A 20148-nucleotide genomic window follows, 5' to 3' on the forward strand; every position below is an offset into this window, starting at 1 on the left:
GACACACAGAGGGATAAATGGGTACAGAGGATTAAGCTTTTGCTATGTGGTTCACCTATGTGTGGGTAGGAATCACAGGGAATCAAATTTTACACAACCTAAAGTTGCACCTTCTAATAGCTATAGATGACCAAGGAATGGAATCCCTCTGACAGTAGTAACCAGCTTGTCACAGAGGGTGTGCATACATATGCTAGACTGTTATTTTGTGGAGACAGTGTAGAGTGGCTTGGAAGCATCAGTTGGGGAAAAACGATCCTTCAAGTCCTAAGATTTTGATTGTATGACTTGAAATCTTAACTACAGACATCCTGGCCCTCTCATGAGAAACCACAACCCTTATAACCGGGATTGAATGTTCTATCATGAATAGTGTCAGAAATGCAGATGTTTCAACAAGTGTTCTATTCATTTTGACTGCAGGACGAATGATTGTCAGAGCTGGAAAAATGAGCCAACTATAGCAGCAGCAGCTCCAGAAAATCTTTTACTTTTAGTTATACATGCCAGTAGGATGTATTTTGACATATTATGGGAGTTACACTGGTCATGTATTCATATGTGAACACAGGAAAGTTATGTCTGATTCACTCTACTGTCTTTCCCATTCCCATCCCCATTCCCTTCTCTTTATTTCCCTTTTTCTAATCCAATGAACTGCTATTCTTCCCTAACCATGTCCTTCAGTAAATCTTAACAAATCTCTTCAAGCCTATAGTTAGGTGGTAGCATTCTTAGGAGATGAATGGAAAAAAAGCAGTCTCATTTGAAAACACTGCATTCAAGCTAACATGGAAAAATGAAAGAATCCATACACTCACACACAAGTAGAACACACACAATGTACTAACCTTCTGCCCTCAGAAGGACTGGCATCTGGCTAGAGAAAAGTATCTTTGAGGTACTTTTAAGACTCTGATCTTTCAGACAGAATTCCCTCAAATGATAGATGTTCTTTTCAATTCTTCTTCAAACTGCACATAAAGGAAACACTTCCTAGCAAAAACATGGTATAATATACATGTAGGCATGTAGGTGCTCATTCATTCACTTATTCATGTAATAAGGTTAGGCCTAAACAGTCCAGGCTGGTTGTTAAAACCCTGGATCAATTAGAATGGGAAGCTTCCCCTATTCTTCAAAAGCAAACACATACCTTAATTTTTGGAGTCGATCCATTTCTTCAGTTTTCAGTTCATTCAGTTCCTTTGTTCTCCTAGAAGTTTCAGCATCAAGCCAGTCGAGCCTAGACAACAGTACAAAGGGTCACCCCAACTCTCCTCAAAGCAGCCAGGACTCCCTGGGTCTACCTACAACCAGGGCTCCACTATAGGCTTCACAGAATTTTAAGGAGGTGGAAAGCCAAGAAGCATAAGAAGCATGGGAGACCTTCAACTCTCTTTTAGAGCTAGATGATACAAAACAGGCCTAATTACCCTTTTCTACCTCAGAAACAAGTATTTACCTCTGTTTTTGCATTTGATCCATTTCTTTGGCTTTTAATTCTTCTAATTCCTTCAATCTTTTGGAAGACTCAGCATCAAGCCAAGCAAGCCTAGCAGACAGTACAAAAGAGTCAAATCAATTATGCCTTTACACAGCAGGGCATCATTACCAGAGAAACAGCGTAGAAGTAGGGACCCTTGAGCCCCAGCACCAATCCTGGCTCCATTAAGGACTCAGTAGGTAATGTAACTTGTCTGTACCCATAAAGCTCTCTGTATTATGTTCCTATAAAGAGACATTTATGTATAAAAGTGAGTTAGTGTGTAGAATAAGGAAAAGCTGCCTACAAATGTTCTCAAGAAAATTAAGCATTGCTGTATTCAGAATTTCTTTTTTTTTTTTTAATATTTATTTATTTTTTATTTTTTTAGTTTTTGGCGGACACAACATCTTTGTTTGTATGTGGTGCTGAGGATCAAACCCGGGCCGCATGCATGACAGGCGAGCGCGCTACCACTTGAGCCACATCCCCAGCCCCTATTCAGAATTTCTTGTTTGACGAAAACACAGCCCTTTAGGTTTAGATAAAGAAATGAATCCCCATGTAGGAAGAGAGTGAAGTCAAATAAAAATAAAAAGGATAGTGTTAACTCTAAACAATTTTATTGTGTATGAAAGGGCTTTGATTCTTTTGGTTTAAGTTATGTGAATATTATCAAATTAATTAATGACCCCACTCTTTCTTAAGGTGCTGGGGATCAAGCCATGGCCTTTGCATGGCAGGCAAGTGCTCCACCACTGAGCTACACCCCCAGCCCCAACAACTTGCTTTCCCATAGTTGCAAAAATAATTTCAGCCCCAAAGTGCAGAGCAACCTCTTTTCACCGTTCTTTCTTTGGAATGTTTTCCCCATATCCCCCCCATATTTAAATCCTGTGTGAGTTCTAGTTCAATTTCCATCTCCTTCATGAAGCCTAGATCTTGGCAGTAAGAAGTAACCTCTCCCTCTTTTAAACCCTCTTTACTCTTCCGCAGTTTGTAGGGTATGTACCATGTTCTATCTTAAATTATAGCTAATTATACATTTTCCCTGCTGATTATAAATAAGCAGGTGCTGGAATTATGTCTTATTCACTCTTTTTAAAAAAAAACATCTCCAGAGAGCTCACAATTGTGCCATACACAAAACTAGCAATGGATATACAATCGACACACATACAATTTTTTAACAAATTAAATAAGAAGGAATAAAAGGGGCTCATTATAAACTGGAGAATTTAACAGAAAAATTTAGTAATCTACATTTTAAATAACCAACTTCAATCATAAGAAAGACAAGAAGGAGCTTACTTTAGAGTCCACATAAAAGGAGCCCTTCAATTTTCAAAGATTTGAAAAATACCAGCACAAACCTATTTGCTTCATGCTTGACAGCACTCAACTGACTTCCCTCATGAGTATCTTCTTGCTGGAAAGACTGTTCTTTTGCAGCATCTGTGGGGCTAGATTTCACCCTTAGCCATGCAGCACTGCATAAAATGGAAAAGTAGACCTTTATAATCATTCAGTCCACATCCAGTGACTCATCCAAAGGTGCTGGCTCAGAGGAGACAAGAGCATTAAAGTCATGGTGATCTATAGCAAAGAGCCCCAAATTAGAAGCTGAACCTGAAGAAGTCTGAGATCTTCCAGCAGTCAGGGCACAGGGTCAAAGTAGAGACATTCCCTTTGCTTCAAAGAAGCTGTCACTACTTTAAATGAAACAACACTCAATTATAGGTAACAGAACTTCATCAAAACCTGCTTTTATATATAGAGAGATTTGAGTCACTAATAATATTCCATATTACATTACTAGATGTATCTCTATAAGGCCTAGCACCACTGTGAGCCAAAAAGCCTTATCCTCCACCTGCCATACATACACTAGAAGACAGTCCACTGCATATTTGATTTGCAATACAAACCTCAATTGCTGATGTTTTTACAAGGTCATCAAATGAACTCTTATCTCTGTATTAATACTTACATATATTAAAATATAGAAATGAGAGTAATAAAAACAGACAAACAAAAAGACATAATAAAGCCAGTTATGGTATTAATCCTAGCTACTCAGGAGGCTAAAGCAGGAGGATGGCAAGTTTGAGGCCAACTGGACAAATTGGCAAGACCCTGGCTCAAAATAAAATTTAAACGACTAGTTCAGTGCACAAGGCCCTGGGTTCAATCCCAAGAACTGCAAAAACAAAATAAGACAAAATAAAGATCAAATCAGAAGACCAAATTTTAGTTCAAGCTCTGTTACATGAGCAAGACATTAAATTCTCTCAACATATTTTCTTCCATTTAATGAGGGTCAATAAATAAGTATTACCATTGATTCATTCAGAACCCACTTGGAATCTTCAGGAGAATCTTTTGAGCCAGGCTGTTAACCATGTCTATTGACAGCCTCCCCAAAGCTGGAAACCTCTAGTCACCTACATTCCCCCTTCTCCTCCTCAAAATACTGTTTTTTGCTTTCTTCTTCGTATTATTCTACGTCCTGGTTCCTTCCATTGTGTTGGCAAGGACTACTGAATTATGGCAAACAAGTTAGTTCTGTGTTACCTTTAACTGAGCTCCCAAAAGACTATTTCCTAACTAGACCCCGCTCCCCCTTGAATACAATGCTTCTCTCTAGCCCCATGGTACAGTAACTCCTTATTTTCCAAGTACCATGAATGATGGTGACAAGACAGTAATCTCGGCACTATCCTAACTGCCTCCTGCAGTTCAGAAAGTGTCAATGAGATCTGAATAGTTTTATGGTTCATAATTATCTCAACTTACAATTTAAATTATCTTAAAACATTTACTAATTTGGCAAAGATTTAGTGAATGCCTATGATGTTCCAGGCATTGAACATTTAAATATAAGAAAGACACAGGCAGGGGCTGGGGCTGGGGCTGGGGTTGTGGCTCAGTAGTAGAGTGCTTGCCTAGCATGTGTGAGGCATTGGGTTTGATTCTCAGCACTGAATATAAATAAATAAATGATAAAGGTCATTAACAACTAAAAAAATATTTTAAAAAAAGACAACGACACAGTCTTATTGGGTACAATAGCACACACATATAATTCCAGCAGTTCAGGAGGCTGAGGCAGGAGTACTATGAATTCAAAGCCAGCCTCAGCAACATAGCAAGGCACTGAGCCAACTCGGCGAGACCCAGTCTCTAGATAAAATATAAAAAAGATAGCTGGGATGTGGCACAGTGGTTAAGTGCCCCTGGGTTCAATCCCCAATACCAAAAAAAAAAAAATACAGTCCCTGCTGAGAGCAGTGAGTATGACTATAATCCTAGTGACCTGGGAAGCTAAGGTAGAAGGATTACAAGTTCAAAGCCAGTCTCAGCAACTTAGAGGCCATAAGCAACTTAGCAAGACCCAATATCAAAAATAAAAAAGGGCTGGGATGTGGCTCAGTGGTTAAGCATCCCTTGGGTTTAATCCCAGGTACAGAAAGAAAGAGAGAGAAAGGGAGGGAGAGAGGGAGAGAGAAAGAGAAAAGAAAAGCAAAGAAAAGAAAAAGTTCCTCGTCTCAAGTAACTGTTGGGGGAAAGACAAAGGAAGCCCACAATTTTCTCTATACAGTGATTTGTGTCCACTGGTCATTAGGATGCCACAAAGAAGGCTACTCTAACCATAACCAAATAGAAAAAGGAAACAGCAGGTTTTTGGACAAACTTCTCATGTATTAAGCATATAAGTACTTCTTTTTTTCTTTACAGTACTGGGGATTGAACCCAGGACCTCACACATGTCAAAGCATCTCTTTTTCTTCTTCTTTTTTTTTTTTTAAATATATTTATTTTTTTTTAAGATTTTGATGGACCTTGATTTTATTCATTTATTTATATGTGGTGCTAAGAATTGAACCCAGTGCCTCACTCACACTTGCTAGGCAAGTCCTCTACCACTGAGCTACAACCCCAGCCCATGTTGGGAAGAATTAAAGCTGCTATTCCATTTGTTCTAAGCTATATGTCACCTTTGATCTATGGAGGAAAATAAATTCACATACCCAAATCGTTCCTTGAATTTTTACATACCACTTAGGAGATGCTGGTGGGGATGTAGGGTTTGCAGGTATCCAGGGAGCCCTGTGGCTTTTCACAGGCTGTTGGTTCATTTTTAATCTGGATGAAACTGTTGTCTGCTGCACCCTGCTTTTGCTGGGAGGGTGGCTGGGTCTATTTCTTTCAGCTTTGTGGAGTCCCTAAAAGAGGGAAAAATGAATTACAAAGTTATACAAATATCAAATACCCTAGCTTCAACCTCTAACTAAAGCTCCAAGTACCTCTCTGCTACTCAGCCATCTATTCAGTAAAACCTAAGCAGAAAGCACTGTGGCAGAGAGTAAGGAAATTAGACTGAAGCAGCTCTGGAGACAGGAGGTAAAATTGGAATCCCTCACTCCACCACCTTTTCACTCTCTCTCACACACACACACACACACACACACACACACACACACACCCCAAATATATATTTATTTATTTATATGTGTTTTTTTCCAATTAAACCTCAATTTTTAAATTCCATAATGTTTAAAGGGAAATTATAAAACATTCTTGATAAAAATACTTGCTCTCTCTGAGCCTAAGGTCTAAATAGAATAAATGAAGCTATTTTATTTTTAAAAATATATATATTTTTAGTTGTAGGTGGACACAATACCTTTATTTTATTTTTTTATGTGGTGCTGAGGATCGAACTCATTGCCTCACACTTGCTAGGCAAGCACTCTACCACTGAGCCACAGCCACAGCCCCTGAATGAAGCTATTTAAACACCTCAGAGCATAAGACTTTGTTTCTAGAGAAGAACATCAAGTTGAATTCTTACAGGCTCAATCTGGACTTCCCAAAGAACCCCATCAGAGTTTGTTTTGGAAGGAATGAAGACTAGATCCTAATCCATGATGTCAGTAACTAATGACAACTTCCAAGTCTCATTTTTCTGATGCCACCAGACAATTTATAGGTTTGCTGTAGAAGTACCATCAGTTTTTGGGTTTTTTTTTTGATTAAACTCAGGGGTGCTTAACCACTGAATAACATTTCCAGCCCTTTCTAGATTTTCTTTTGAGACAGGGCCTCACTAAGTAGCCGAGACTGGCTTTGAACTGGTGATCCTCCCGCCTCAGCCTCCCGAGTCACTGGGATTATAGGCAGTCGGTACCATGTCTGGCTAGACAACACCATCAAATGGTAGTCACACTGTATAGGGTATATACAGGAGGAGGTACTCTTCTGGCCAGTTTTCTACTGTATGACATTAAAGAAGTTTTAAATCTAATTTAGTTTCAAACCAAGTTCTAACTCCACATATGCTCCCCTATGCCATATTAAAAAGCAGTCACACGGGGTAGAGTTGTGGCTCAGAGGTAAAGCACTGAACTAGCATGTGAGCCGAGAGGCACTGGGTGCCTCAGCACCACGTGAAAATAAAATAAAGATATTGTGTCCACCTATAACTAAAAAATAAATATTAAAAAAAGCAGTCACACAAAGATACCCTTTTAATATTCAGTGATTACAATTGATCAATATTTATCTTTGTCAGGAAACAAATATTAAATCCTCTCAAATCTCATACTTCCCAGTTGGAAGCAGAAAACAAATAAGATGCCTGAATCTTAAAATACCCTGCCCAATTAGGACCTTGTTATCAAATTAGTTAAGATCTTATTGAACCAGGACAACAAAGAATGCTCTGTCCTAGTAACAATATTAAAAACTGTTTTTTTGTTAGAATATAAAAACAACCTGGACCTAAGCTAAATCAACTTGTGGGAAAAATGAAATGCTGGCCATACCACTTACTAGCCTGTATGACCTTGACAGTGTCAGACTAATATATGGGTCAAAAGAAAGGAATGGTGTCTTACTTGCTGTGGTCTTGCCGGCTCCAGAGTATCTTTTTTCTTAAATGGCACACTCTCAGTCACAGGCTTTGTTTTCACCACTCCTGTTTTCGCTAGGGTTAATGCCTCGTCTTTGAAGCTTGCATTTTGGTCTGGAATTAATGGGACTTCTTCCGGAAGGATATCCACATCTAATACATCAAGCTCCCTCTCCAACCTCTGGGTCACTGGAAACTCTGCATTTGGCTGATTCTTATCTACACAGAGATTTCAGAAAAATAAAGAGAGGGAAATATTATTCAAGGCATGCTGGTTGAGAATGATTATCTGTAACATCCAATCTCCAAATACCTAGCATACCCCTGCTGAAAACCAAGGTGTTTTGCTGTCAACTTGCGTTCCTGTGATGAATACTAGTAAGTTTTAAAAGCGGGAAACTGAAGCATCACAATTGACTTCCTGAGTCTTAGCGCCCATATTTACTCATCTCCCTGGACCCTATGGTCTCTAACTCTAAAAACCCTCTTGTGCTATTTCTGCCCTTCCTCTCCTTCTACTACACCCTAAGGTTGGCCCTGCAGTTATCTTTCAACCATAATAAGAGCATCTCCTAGCTGATTCCTAGTCATCTTCCATCACACCTTCCCCTAGCTACCAAAACTATTTTTCTAAAATATGAATATTTTAATGATGCTTCTTTATTCAACATCTTTAAGAGCTCCTAATCTGACACAAAATAGTGTGAACTCTATATACGACATTTTAACCCTCAATGGGAAATGCAAAAAAAAAAAAAAAAGAAAAAAAACCTGTATTTGAAGAGGAGATAAAGGTATATTTAGAAAATTCAAGGAAATCAGAGTTCAAACTCTTATAACTAAGAAGAGGGTTTAGCAAGGTTTCTAAATATAAGAACAACACAAAAGTCAGTATCATCCCCATTTTTCAAATAACTAATTAGGAAATATAAGAGGAAAAATATCCCATTAACACTGGCAACAAAAACTATATGGCACTTAGGAAGAAATCTAATGAAAAATGTAATAGACTTTTACAGAAAAAGTCTGTAAAGTTTTGTTTTGTTTTGTTTGTGGGACTGGGGACCAAAAAAACCGAGGATCTCACACATGCCAGGCAATGCTCTAGCACTGAGCTATATCCCACCCATTAAAGGGTATTTTTAAAGGGCATTAAAAGAATGTCTGAATAAATTGTTTTCATGATTGAACAGACTTAGTAAAGACGTCAACTCTCCACAAAGTAATCTATAGTTCTGAATGCACATTCAGTTAAAATTGATTTTTTGGGTAGATCTAAATAGATTGATCCAAAAATTCACATGAAGAGTAAATTCCAAGAAATTATCTAAATAAATTTAAAGAACAACAAAGTGGGGAGAGGGGTGGAGGTGGGAGTCTTTCTCTAAGGGAGATGAAGTCCTGGTGATAGAGCTGTAAGGCTGGGACTGCGTGGGAGCCATGCAGGAAAGAGCAGAATTGACATGACAAATCAGCGAGTATGAACTAGGATGTTCAAAAGCCAAGCTAAAACCACTGGTCTCCACAGATGAAAACTACTTAAATGCCAAATGGAATGAAGATCTGAATGTGCAAAGGAAATTTCAAATTAGAAAACACAGGAGGATATCATCTGACATCAGGGCAGAAAAGCCTTTCTTAAATTCAAAATATAATACTGACATATTTGAATTTAATTATACTAAACAACAACTTCCTCTTGACAGAAATTCATCATAAAGTCAATAGTAGCTATCTGTAATGCACATAAGCTTAATATCCAGATGATAAGAAGACCTTCTAGCCGGGAATGGTGGAGCACACCTGTAATCCCAGTAGCTGGGGGTTGGGAGTGGGGCTAAAGCGGGAAGATCTCAAGTTCAAAGCCTGCCTCAGCAACAGCGAGGCCCTAAGCAACTCAGTAAGACCCTGTCTTTAAATAAAATACAAAAAAGCTCAGTGCTTAAGTGCTTCCGAGTTCAATCCCCGGTACTCCCACACACATACACAAAAAGAAGGCCAATAATCTACAAGAAAAATAATCCAAATTGAGAAACAGGCAAAGTAATGAAACCAGCAATTAAGGCAGAAAATATCAATTGTCAATAAAAACATGAAAAGATGACTGGGGCTGGAGTTGTGGCTCTGTGGTAGAGTGCTTGCCTGGCATGTGTGAGGCCCCGAGTTCAATCCTTAGCACCACATATTAAAAAAAATGAAATAAAAGATCCATTGACAAAAAAATTTTTAAAAAAAAGAAAGAAAAGATGACTGAACTCACTAGCCATAAGAAAGATTAAGTATAACGAGATACCATAATATCTACCAGGGTGGGGGAAATTTTAAGTAAACTGATACCAAGTACAAAGAAGCGGTGGAAAAACAAGTATTCTCACAAACTACTTGTGCAGGAGTGAACAGCCTAAGGACTTTGGAGAGCACCTTATGGCTCTAGCAGAGTTACAATTTGTATACATTGCAATCCAGCAGTTACACTCACAGGTAAACACTCAGCCTAAATGAACTCCCACACACATGCACTGGAACACAGGCGCACAGGTATTCACTCCAATTCGCTGCTGCTTTATAAGCAAAAAAACAGTCAGTGCAGTGGCATTTGCCTGTAGTCCCAAAATGGGCGGCTGAGGCAGAATAGAAGGGTCACTTGAACCCAGGAGTTTGGGGCCTGCCTGGGAAACATAGCAGGACACAGTCTCATAGAGGGAAAAAAAAAAAAAAAAAAGCAAGAAACTGAGAGCAACCCAAATATCCATTGATACATAAGAACAACTAAAAAATAAACTTGTATGTCCATATAAGGGAGACCTATACAACAGTTAAATTTAAAAATTGGAATTCACCTATCAATATGACCAAATTTTCAAATATTAGTGGAGGTAGGCAAACAGAATGGCACATACTGTAAGATATCACGTGCACACTACAACACTTTATATTTTTCATGGATAGATATAAAAGAAGTACAAACTTAAAAATAGAAAGGATTTGCCTTTATAATGATAACAATAGTAATCTCCAGAGAGGGAGGGAGGAAAATGGAATGAGAAAAATATTTAAGGGATTTCAACTGTACCTATCATATTTTATTTTTCAAAAAAATTTCCAAAGTAAATAAAGCAAAAATGTTTAAATCTGCATAGTGGATACACAGAGATTATTATTTTCACTACTTTCTATGTTTAGAATATTTTACAATCAAAGAAAACCTACATCCAGACTTCCTTAACAATAGCAAGTCAAGGGTCAGATTCCTCTGTATCACTTTTCTTTTAATCAGAGATGCTTTTCAAAGCTACAGAAATTACACAGCAAGGAAATACAAGACAACAGAATACTAACACTGGATCCTCCGTCTGTAATATATTTATTACCTTCCCAGTTTACATACATTGAATCACCTCTGTCATCTTTTCCAGTTAGGCTTTATGTAAATAAGCAAGTAAATGCAGTACAAGTTTCAGAGGTAGCTGAGTTTAAGGTCACTGGCAGTGGTAGGGTGGGAGCCACCAATCTTTTGGCTGACAAGTTATACTAATGCAATCAACCATTGCAAGTACATAGGAGAAGTCATTAACAAACTGCACCAGCCAACAATTATGTAAATCACAAGATAGGTGATCCAATCAGGCTCAATTAGATATCCTAAATGAAGAAAGCACAAACAGGTTTTCCCATTCATGTGGCTCTCCACACAAATTTTAGGGGTCAGGTGGAGAGGAGAAACCTTAGGAAATTGGAAGTAAGAATTAGGTGAGTTATATTTAAAATGATAGAGAAAAATGTGACCTTCAGATTATAAGGGCAAGAAAAGCCAAAAATAAAATGAAAGTCACCATATTCTTCCCCATGAGCAAATGTATTAAACTTGCAAAGCAGTTAACAATAACACATTTCAATTCATAATAATGATGACAATGATGATTATAATCATCCCTCACATTTTGTACACTTTTCCCATTTAAAACGTAATTTGCACTCACCATCTCATCTGAGCCTCACCACAGAGCATGACTTACCCTAGAGCAAACAGAATGGGATTACTAAAATTTTTCAGATGAGGAAATAAAAGTGTTTTGTTCAAAGTCACAAGGAAAGTAAGTGGAGAGTCAAGTCTTCTGACTGGGTCCAGGGCCAGGCCCATTCATTCTGTGATGTCAGGGACTGTGGATCTTTTCCACATAAATATGTTTTCCAGAGAATAAAAGCTTTTTCATAACAATACAAAATTCCTTCCTGCTTTCTTATTTAGAATGTGCCTAACATAATCTAGACTTTATAAATTGGAGATTAGTAACAAAAATAACCTCTTCCATTTTCATAGAATTTAATAATTATCTAATTTGCTACTTAACAACTAAGTCACATGGAAGAAGGACTATTATCACCATTTGAAATTTTCACCAGATGAAAACTTTAAGGTTCACAGTGATTGTGATCACAGGTCTACAAATTTCCAAAGTAAGTAAAGCAAAAATATTTAAATCTGCATAGTGGATACACAGAGATTATTATTTTCACTATTTTCTATGTTTAGAATATTTTACAATCAAAGAAAACTTACATCCAGACTTCCTTAACAATAGTCAGATTCCTCTGTAGCACTTTTAATTACAGATGCTTTTCAAAGCTATAGAAATTTTCCCCATTTGTCTTTTAGCTTTCCTACATTTGACCTCATGATGGGTTTTAGATTAGCAGGGTTGGGTTTTTTTTTTTTTTAATGGCTTTATTTATTTTTATGTGGTGCTGAGGATCGAACCCAGTGTGCCTCACACATTCCAGGCAAGCTCTCTACCACTGAGTTACAGCCCCAGCCCCAGATTAGCAGGTTTTTCAACTTCTCTCTGAAGCTGGTCTTCATTTTTCACTAGTCAGTTGAAATCATCTAACTTTTAATCTTCTAAATCATTTAGGAAAACACTTCACTGTATAGAGGCCTGGAATGTTCTCTGAACTTCCTCTAGAACATCAAAAGTGAGCTTCCCAGCACCCAGGATCCACATCACTGTAATCTATTGCTTAGGAGTCCTTTCTTATTTAATTACATTTCTTCATAGAGTCTTTGAACAAAAGCTTAAGTGCCTAACTATGTACTAGACAGGGCTCCTCAGAGAGACTTATAAAGACAAATAGACATGATGCTCATTCTCAAGGTAAAGGCTAGCAAAGGCCTTCTGATTGAAAGGAAGGATATCCCATAACAGTGAATAAATATCTAGTAATTAAACAGATTTTGTCACTGTGATATTCTGTGTGTATGTGTGTGTGTGTGTGTATATATATATATATATATATATATATATATATATATATATATTAATATATTTATATATTTGGTCTCTTCCCCAGTTCCCGACATAAGAGCCCCTAAACTCCTTATAATTTCCCCAGCAATTGAGGTGCTAGGTGTACCTTTTGTTCTAATATTAACTCTGGTTCCTGGAGTTTCCTGGCAGATAAGAGTGTCTTTGATTCCACTGATGTGACTCTTGGGGGCTTCTGGAGGGGGTGCTGGTCACCAGAAAGTCCAAGCCATGATGAGAAGTATGGAACCTCCAGCCCCACTCTCATCCTCCAGGAAGGACAGAAGGGCTGGGGATTGAGTTATAATTGATAATACCTATGTGATAAAACCTCCAGAAAAATCCCTAGACTATCAATTTCTAAGCAATTTGGTGTTGCTGAGTACATGGAGGTTCCTATAGGGTGATGCACCCGGGGAGGGCACGGGAGCTCCATGCCCTTTCCACATACCTTGCCTATGCATCTCCCCTACCTGGCTGTTCATCTTTATCCTTTGTAATATTCTTTATGATAAATGGGTAAATGAGTTCTGAGAGCCATACTAGCAAGCCTTGATTTATTAGAGAAGCTGGTCATGACCTAGGACTTGTGATTGATGTCTAAAGTAGAGGTGGTCTTCTGAAACTGAGCTCTAAACCTGTGGGATCTGACTTTACCTAAAGTAAATAGTCTCTAAATTGAACTGAATTACAGGAGAACTACATGATGTGGGGAAAACCCCACATACAACTGAGTGAACTCTTTGCTCGTTTCTTACAGTTGCACTCATGTAAGAGGTAGAGAGCTAAGCTATTAAGGTTCCACAAAATAGCAACAGATGTACAAATAAATCAACAGAAAGGATTGGGATTGTATCTCAGTGGCAAAGTGCTTGTCTAGCATGGTGAGGCACTGGGTTTGATCCTTAGCACCGCATAAAAATAAATAAAGGCATGTTGTCCATCTAGAACTACAAATCAATGAATCATTCAATCAATCAACCGAATACAAATTGATAAGTAAATTTCACATCACTAGAAAAGAAAAACGAAACAACAACAAAAAAAAAAACATGATAAATATAGTCAATTACAACAAAGAAAAAATACCTTGGCAAATGAAACACATAAAATAAGGTAAAGCAAAGTTCAAACATGTCATTAATCTCAGCAAATGTAAGCAGGGTAAGTATAGAGCTCTACAACAGGGATCACAAAACCAACAATAAACTGTGTATAAAAGGCATTCTTAAAACAGCAAAGAAAGACTCAGTTTAAGGGAATAGAAAATTATTCCAGGCAAATGCCAAACAAGTTAAGTAGGTGAAGCAATATTAACATCAGACAAAACAGAATCCAAAGTGAACATGATCCTAAGGAGATAAAGAGAATATTTAATAATAACAACATATAAAATCCATGAAAAAAAGATTTAAGTCAGGAATTTTTTTTTTTCGCCACTTAACCCAAGGGCATTTTACCACTGAGCTATACCCCCAGCCCTTTTTTATTTTTTAGACAAGGCCTCACCACATTGCTGAGGTTGGCCTTGAATTTGCAATCCTCCTGCCTCAGTCTACCGAGTCACTGGGATTATAAGTGTAAGAACAACATTTCAAAACACATCAAGAAAAAATTAACAGAAATGCAACAAGAAATCAAACAAGTCTCAAGTATCACAAGAATCTTGAACCTCTCCTTTTAATCAGTCACCCACAGGTCAAGCAAACCAAAACAGAAAGATTAAAGAAAAAGAATAAAGATTGAAAAGAAGGAAATAAACTAGTGATTATTCACAGATGATATGATTATATTTAAGACAAAATTAAAATAATTCTACAGATAAATGGCCAGAAATAAGCTTTTAGTAAATTTGCTAGATACAAGGTCAATACACAAAAATTATATACACACACACACACACAAAATCAGCAATACATATGAGAAATCAAATTATAAAACATAAAACAGATATCATGTGTAAGAGTATTAAAAGTATCAATACCGCAGAATAAAAGTAATGAAAGACAAACAAACCCATACACACACATACGCACACCCAAATTACTGGGATTAAAGACAACCTAAATAGCCGGGTGTGGTGGCATATGCCTGAAACACCAACTACCTGGAGGCTGAGTCAGCTATTGCAAATTGGAGGCCAGCCTCAGCAACTTAGTGAGACCCTGTCTCAAAATTTAAAAAAATAAAATAAAATAAAAATGTAGCTTAGTGGTAAAGCACCCCTAGGTTCAATCCCCAATACCAAAAGAAGAAAAAAAAAAAATACAACTTAAATAAATGGAGGGATATACCCTGCTTGCAGATTGGGAAATTCAATACTATAAAAATGATAATTTCCCATCAAAATTCCAATAGATGTCTTTTGGCTTTTTGGAGTCGGAAAGATGTTTGGTGGAATCAACAAATTCTGATTCTAAAATTTCTATGGAAATGCCAAGGATCAAGATTAGTCAAGATACTCTAGGGGAAAAACAAGTGTGAAAAGTTGTTCCATTGGATATGAAGACTTAAAATAATTCAATTAAAGTAGTTTAGCACTGATAAAAAGACCCACATTCAGATCAAAGGAAAAGAATGGGCCCAGAAACTGACCCACACATATATGAACACTTGATTTCAATGCATGCGACTTGGGAGAAAAAAACAATCTTTCAAACAAAGAGGGCTAAGTTATCTGGATCTTCATTGGGAAGAAAATGAAACTTTAATAGGAAATAACATTAAAAAATGTCTTAACTTTAACATTAGGGAAAAACTTCTTAGAATACCTCTCAAAAAAGTATATGGGAAGAGAATGATTCATTGAACTACAGTGATACTAAGAATTCTGTTCATTAAAAGATGAACATTTGAGATATTTAAAAGCAAGTCACATCTTACTTCTAAGATATCTAAAAACACATATGACTAAGATCCAGTACATATACAGAACACTCCTAACAAATGAATGGAAAAAGAGAGAGAAGCTAGGGGTGTACCTCAGTGGTAGAGCACTTTCCTAGCATATGTGGGGCCCCTGGGTTCAATCCTCAGCACCACCAAAAAAAAAAAAAAAAAAAAAAAAGAGAGAGAGAAAGGAAGGAAGACAGTAGAGAGTTAAGAGAGATAAAAAGAGAAGAAGGGAGGGATATATGGCCAGGGACCTGAACTGGTACTTCCTAAAAGGCTTCTAAATGGCCTAAAAATACATGAAAATGTGCTCATACTATTAGTTATTCAGAAATTTAAATTAAAACTAAAATGCCTGATACGACTAATATGCCAGCTGAGTAAGCCATAATTTTAAAAATTAGTAATGAAAAGTGTGAGCAAGGATGAGTAGCCACTGTTCTAGTATATTGTTGGTGGGAATATCAACTGATAAAACTACTTTGGAAATAAAACTATATTACAATAGAACTAACATTTACCTATGACCTACCTAACAATTATACTCTTAGAAGCATACCCGACAGAAATATGTGTGCACAGGTACCAAGACACACATGTAAAAACAATCATAGTTGTTTTCTTTATAATCATCTAAGACTGGGAACAACCCAATAATTAAAACAACAGATAAAGTATGACAGAGTGATACAATCAATATAACAGAGCAAAGAACATAACATAAACAAATTAGCTACACAGAGTAGATGAATCTCACAAAATATAACACAAAAGAAGTCTATCCCAAAAGAGTATCTATTGTGAAATTCCATTTTTATAAAGTTCCAAATCAGGCAGAACCAAAATAAAGCATTAAAATCATAATAATAATAATTTGGGGGAGGAGGAAGAGAGACTGGAAACAGGGTACAGTGAAATTTCTTAGGCACTCCTTGACTTGGATAATAATTACACAAATATTTTTGTTTTCTGATATTAGCTGAGCTGTAAGTTTATTTTTTGTGCACATTTCTATCTGTTATGTTCTACTTCAGTTAAAAAAGAAAAACTGTATTGGGGATGTAGCTCTGTGGTTGCTACATATGTGAGGCCCTGGGTTTGATCCCCAACACTGCAAAGAAAAGAATAAAGAAAAACCAGTTTACTGGGTTTGTCCAATATTTATAAGTAATTTCACCTATTTGGAAAATAACAAAAGAATTAACTATTTAAAAAAATATTTCATCAAATCTAAAACATCCATTGTAAGATAAATCATTACTTTATGTGTCAATATGAATTTTAAAATGTTGTTTAGGCATTGGAATTTAAAATTTAAAATGTTACGATTGTAATATATCAATGCCCCCTTTCAATTGTGTACCTCAGACACAACAAACTCCACTATCAGAATAAGTTTTCAGGCTAGTATCATATATAAAAATAATATATAAATCCAACAGCTTTCCTTTAAGTAACAATAACCAATTTCATAATGTAATAGAAAAAGATCTCATTTATAATAGAAATAAAACTTAAATATGAAAACTAAAAATAAATCTAGCAAAAAAAAAAAAAAAAAACCTAGCAAGGAATTTATAAAACATATATACCCAAAATTCTCTTTCTGACAGGACAGAAAAAGGGCATGAATAGATAGGAAGACTTAATATTATAAAGATATCATTTCTCCTCTAATATAAACTTAATGTAATAACAAACAAAATCCCAACATCATTTTTTTTTGGTGGGGAGGGTACCAGGGATTGAACTCAGGGGCACTCAACCACTGAGCTACACCCCCAGGTCTATTTTGTATTTTATTTAGAGACAGGGTCTCATTGAGTTGCTTAGCGCCTCACTTTTGCTGAGGCTGGCTTTGAACTCGAGATCCCTCCCAAGCCACTGGGCTCCAAAAGCATTTTTCATAAACTTGACAAGCTCATTATAAATTCCTAGGAAGGGGCTGGGAATGTAGCCCAAGGGTTAAGTGCTTGCCTAGCATGCATGAAGCCCTAAGTTCCTGAGGAAGATGAGCAATGACTGGTAGCAAAATTTTGAAAAAGAAATACAAAGACAAGAGAATTGTTTAATCAAATATTAAATATGTAAAAAAAAAAAAAAGATGGATTTGCCCACAAAATTAAAATTTTCTGTATTTTTTCAGAAAAAAAATATCATAATCAAATTTCAAAAATAGTGACTAGAGTAGGAGAAAATATTTTAAAAGAGATTAGGATTCGGAATATATTAAGAACCTCTATACATGCATAAGCAAAAGACTTGCAACTCAACAGAAGACAGACAAAAAATATAACCAACAGGTAAACTAAGGAATATGTGAAAGAAGTAATCCTTGACAGAAATGAAATATAAAGCGGTAAGATTTGATTTTACACAAACTGGAAAAAAAATTACATTTTATTATATAAATTACTGGATGAGGATATGGGAAAATATATACTGATGTCACTGCTAGTAAAAACATAACTGTATGCCTACTCTTAAGGTAAGTTGACAGAATCTGTTTAAATGCATATATATATATATATATCAAATTCATTTATGTATATCTATATACATGCATATATCTACCATTAAGTATAATAAACAACACTATTATGTAGAAAAAGAGAATTTTCCCTTCTTACTTTCCTCAACAGAGTACTCCAGTCTTCAGCATAAAGAAGAATCTTGGATGACATTTGCTGATCCTAGTTGTTGCTACTGTTGTAGGCTAGGTTATAAATCCTGAGTTTCCCCCTCAGTGCACTAATTATTTTGGCCCAGACAACTTGAACAATAAAACATCTCACAACAAATACTTTAAGACACATACCAGAAAGAAGCTTCTTTGCCACCGAAGGTCGAATTGTATCCTGTGGCAATGTCTCTTTTGATACAAAGGGTCTCCTTTCACCCTTTGGCAATGTATCTGGCCATTTCCCTAATGTCCTCTGGTTACTAATAGGATATTTCCGATTTTCACTGAAACATTTCTTCACCTTTTTTGGAGATAGTTTCTTCTCCAGGAGAGATTCCAAAGCCTGTCATGAAACAGTCAATTATTCTCTTAGTTTATCTTAAAATAAGTATGACTTCTAGCCACAAAACTGAAAAATAAGGACTCCAAAAAAACTGGGTAATTAAATGGCCAGTAGAGCGGGTAGAGAGAGAAGAGGGGAGGGGAGGGGAGGGGAGGGGGGATAGTAGAGGATAGGAAAGGCAGCAGAACACAACAGACACTAGTATGGCAATATGTAAATCAATGGATGTGTAACTGATGTGATTCTGCAATCTGTATATGGGGTAAAAATGGGAGTTCATAACCCACTTGAATCAAAGTGTGAAATATGATATATCAAGAAATATGTAATGTTTTGAACAACCAACAATAAAAAATTAAAAAATAAATAAATAAATAAATAAATGGCTATCTCTTAATGGTTAATGAAATGCACTTCAACTTAATTTGAAATTTTCATTATTTAAGACACATAATTAATTAGTTCTTTTACATATTTAACTCACTAAAACCAATAGCAAAAAGAAAATGAATAAGGCTACTTTTTAAAGGCTATTTTTAAAGGTATCCAAATCCTAAATTTAAAGATCATCATTTCAAAAATTAACTACAATCTCCAGAAAAGTATCTTATATATTTTAAAAACATTTTAATCTTGACAGAAACTTCATAAACTCAAGTAGGGTTTTAAAAGGGCAAACATACTATATTTAAAATATATTTTTTGAAAATAAAAAAAAAAATGTAGTAGATTCAGTGGCCTTAGTCTACTACAGTAATGGCAGGAGATCTGTCTGTGTCCCCCTTTCCTAAAAAGGCACATCTTCTAATAAATGTATATCCACTATTACTGGGCAGTGAGGTCTGGGTCTCCATCTGAGCAGTACACGATCAGGACAACTAGACACAGCCTGGGAGGTTGAGTTCAGATCATAATAAAGGAATAAGAAGATAGAAAGCTATAAAATGGCATAGAACATCAAGAGAGATTAATTTCTTGCATTACTGAATATTTTTCAAAGTAAGGAAGAAAAACTTTACGTTTAAGAAACATAACATTAAAGACACTCTTGCTCAAAATTTGAGAGAACTAGATAATCTCTTGAGATACTTTCTAGGATTTTGAAGATAAGTCCTCTAAATAAAATCATTTTGGTTGATAAACTTTTCTTATGGGTTAGTGTAACAAACATCACACAATTTGATTTGCTGCCAAGGTTTTGAGGTTTGCATTTGACAATAACATTCCCAATGGGGAGTTCTATCTATATGAATGTAACCAAAGCAAATCACAAATATATTTGCTAAACAATGGGACTGTAAAGGCAGAAAGGGCCTTCAACACCACCAATAGCTAGGTAATAGGAGAACCTGCATGTCACTTACCCCCAATTCTCCCTATGATACCACCTTTCCTCTACAGCTAACAGTTTACTATGCCACAGTAACATAAAGACTATCCTTTTATTTTTAAAATGTATGGCACAGTGGAACTAACACTGACATGGAAGTCAGAAGACAGGAATTTCATTTGCTACTCTCAAGAGAA

The 20148-nt window shown here is 36.3% G+C and overlaps 1 protein-coding gene across 1 annotated transcript in view; it reads right to left on the reverse strand.

Moving 5' to 3' along the window:
* Positions 1-20148, reverse strand: part of Kiaa0753 (KIAA0753 ortholog) — a 64415-nt gene that overhangs the window by 28486 nt on the left and 15781 nt on the right. Inside the window, exons 7-12 of the mRNA XM_027922688.2 lie at positions 18414-18621; positions 7387-7619; positions 5546-5712; positions 2860-2976; positions 1466-1555; positions 1157-1246 (exon numbers count right to left, since the gene is read on the reverse strand). Coding sequence (XP_027778489.2) covers positions 1157-1246; positions 1466-1555; positions 2860-2976; positions 5546-5712; positions 7387-7619; positions 18414-18621 — 905 coding nt within the window. The remainder of the gene's footprint in view (positions 1-1156; positions 1247-1465; positions 1556-2859; positions 2977-5545; positions 5713-7386; positions 7620-18413; positions 18622-20148) is intronic.

This window comes from Marmota flaviventris, chromosome 17 (genome assembly GCF_047511675.1).
Source record: "Marmota flaviventris isolate mMarFla1 chromosome 17, mMarFla1.hap1, whole genome shotgun sequence".
NCBI lineage: Eukaryota > Metazoa > Chordata > Mammalia > Rodentia > Sciuridae > Marmota > Marmota flaviventris.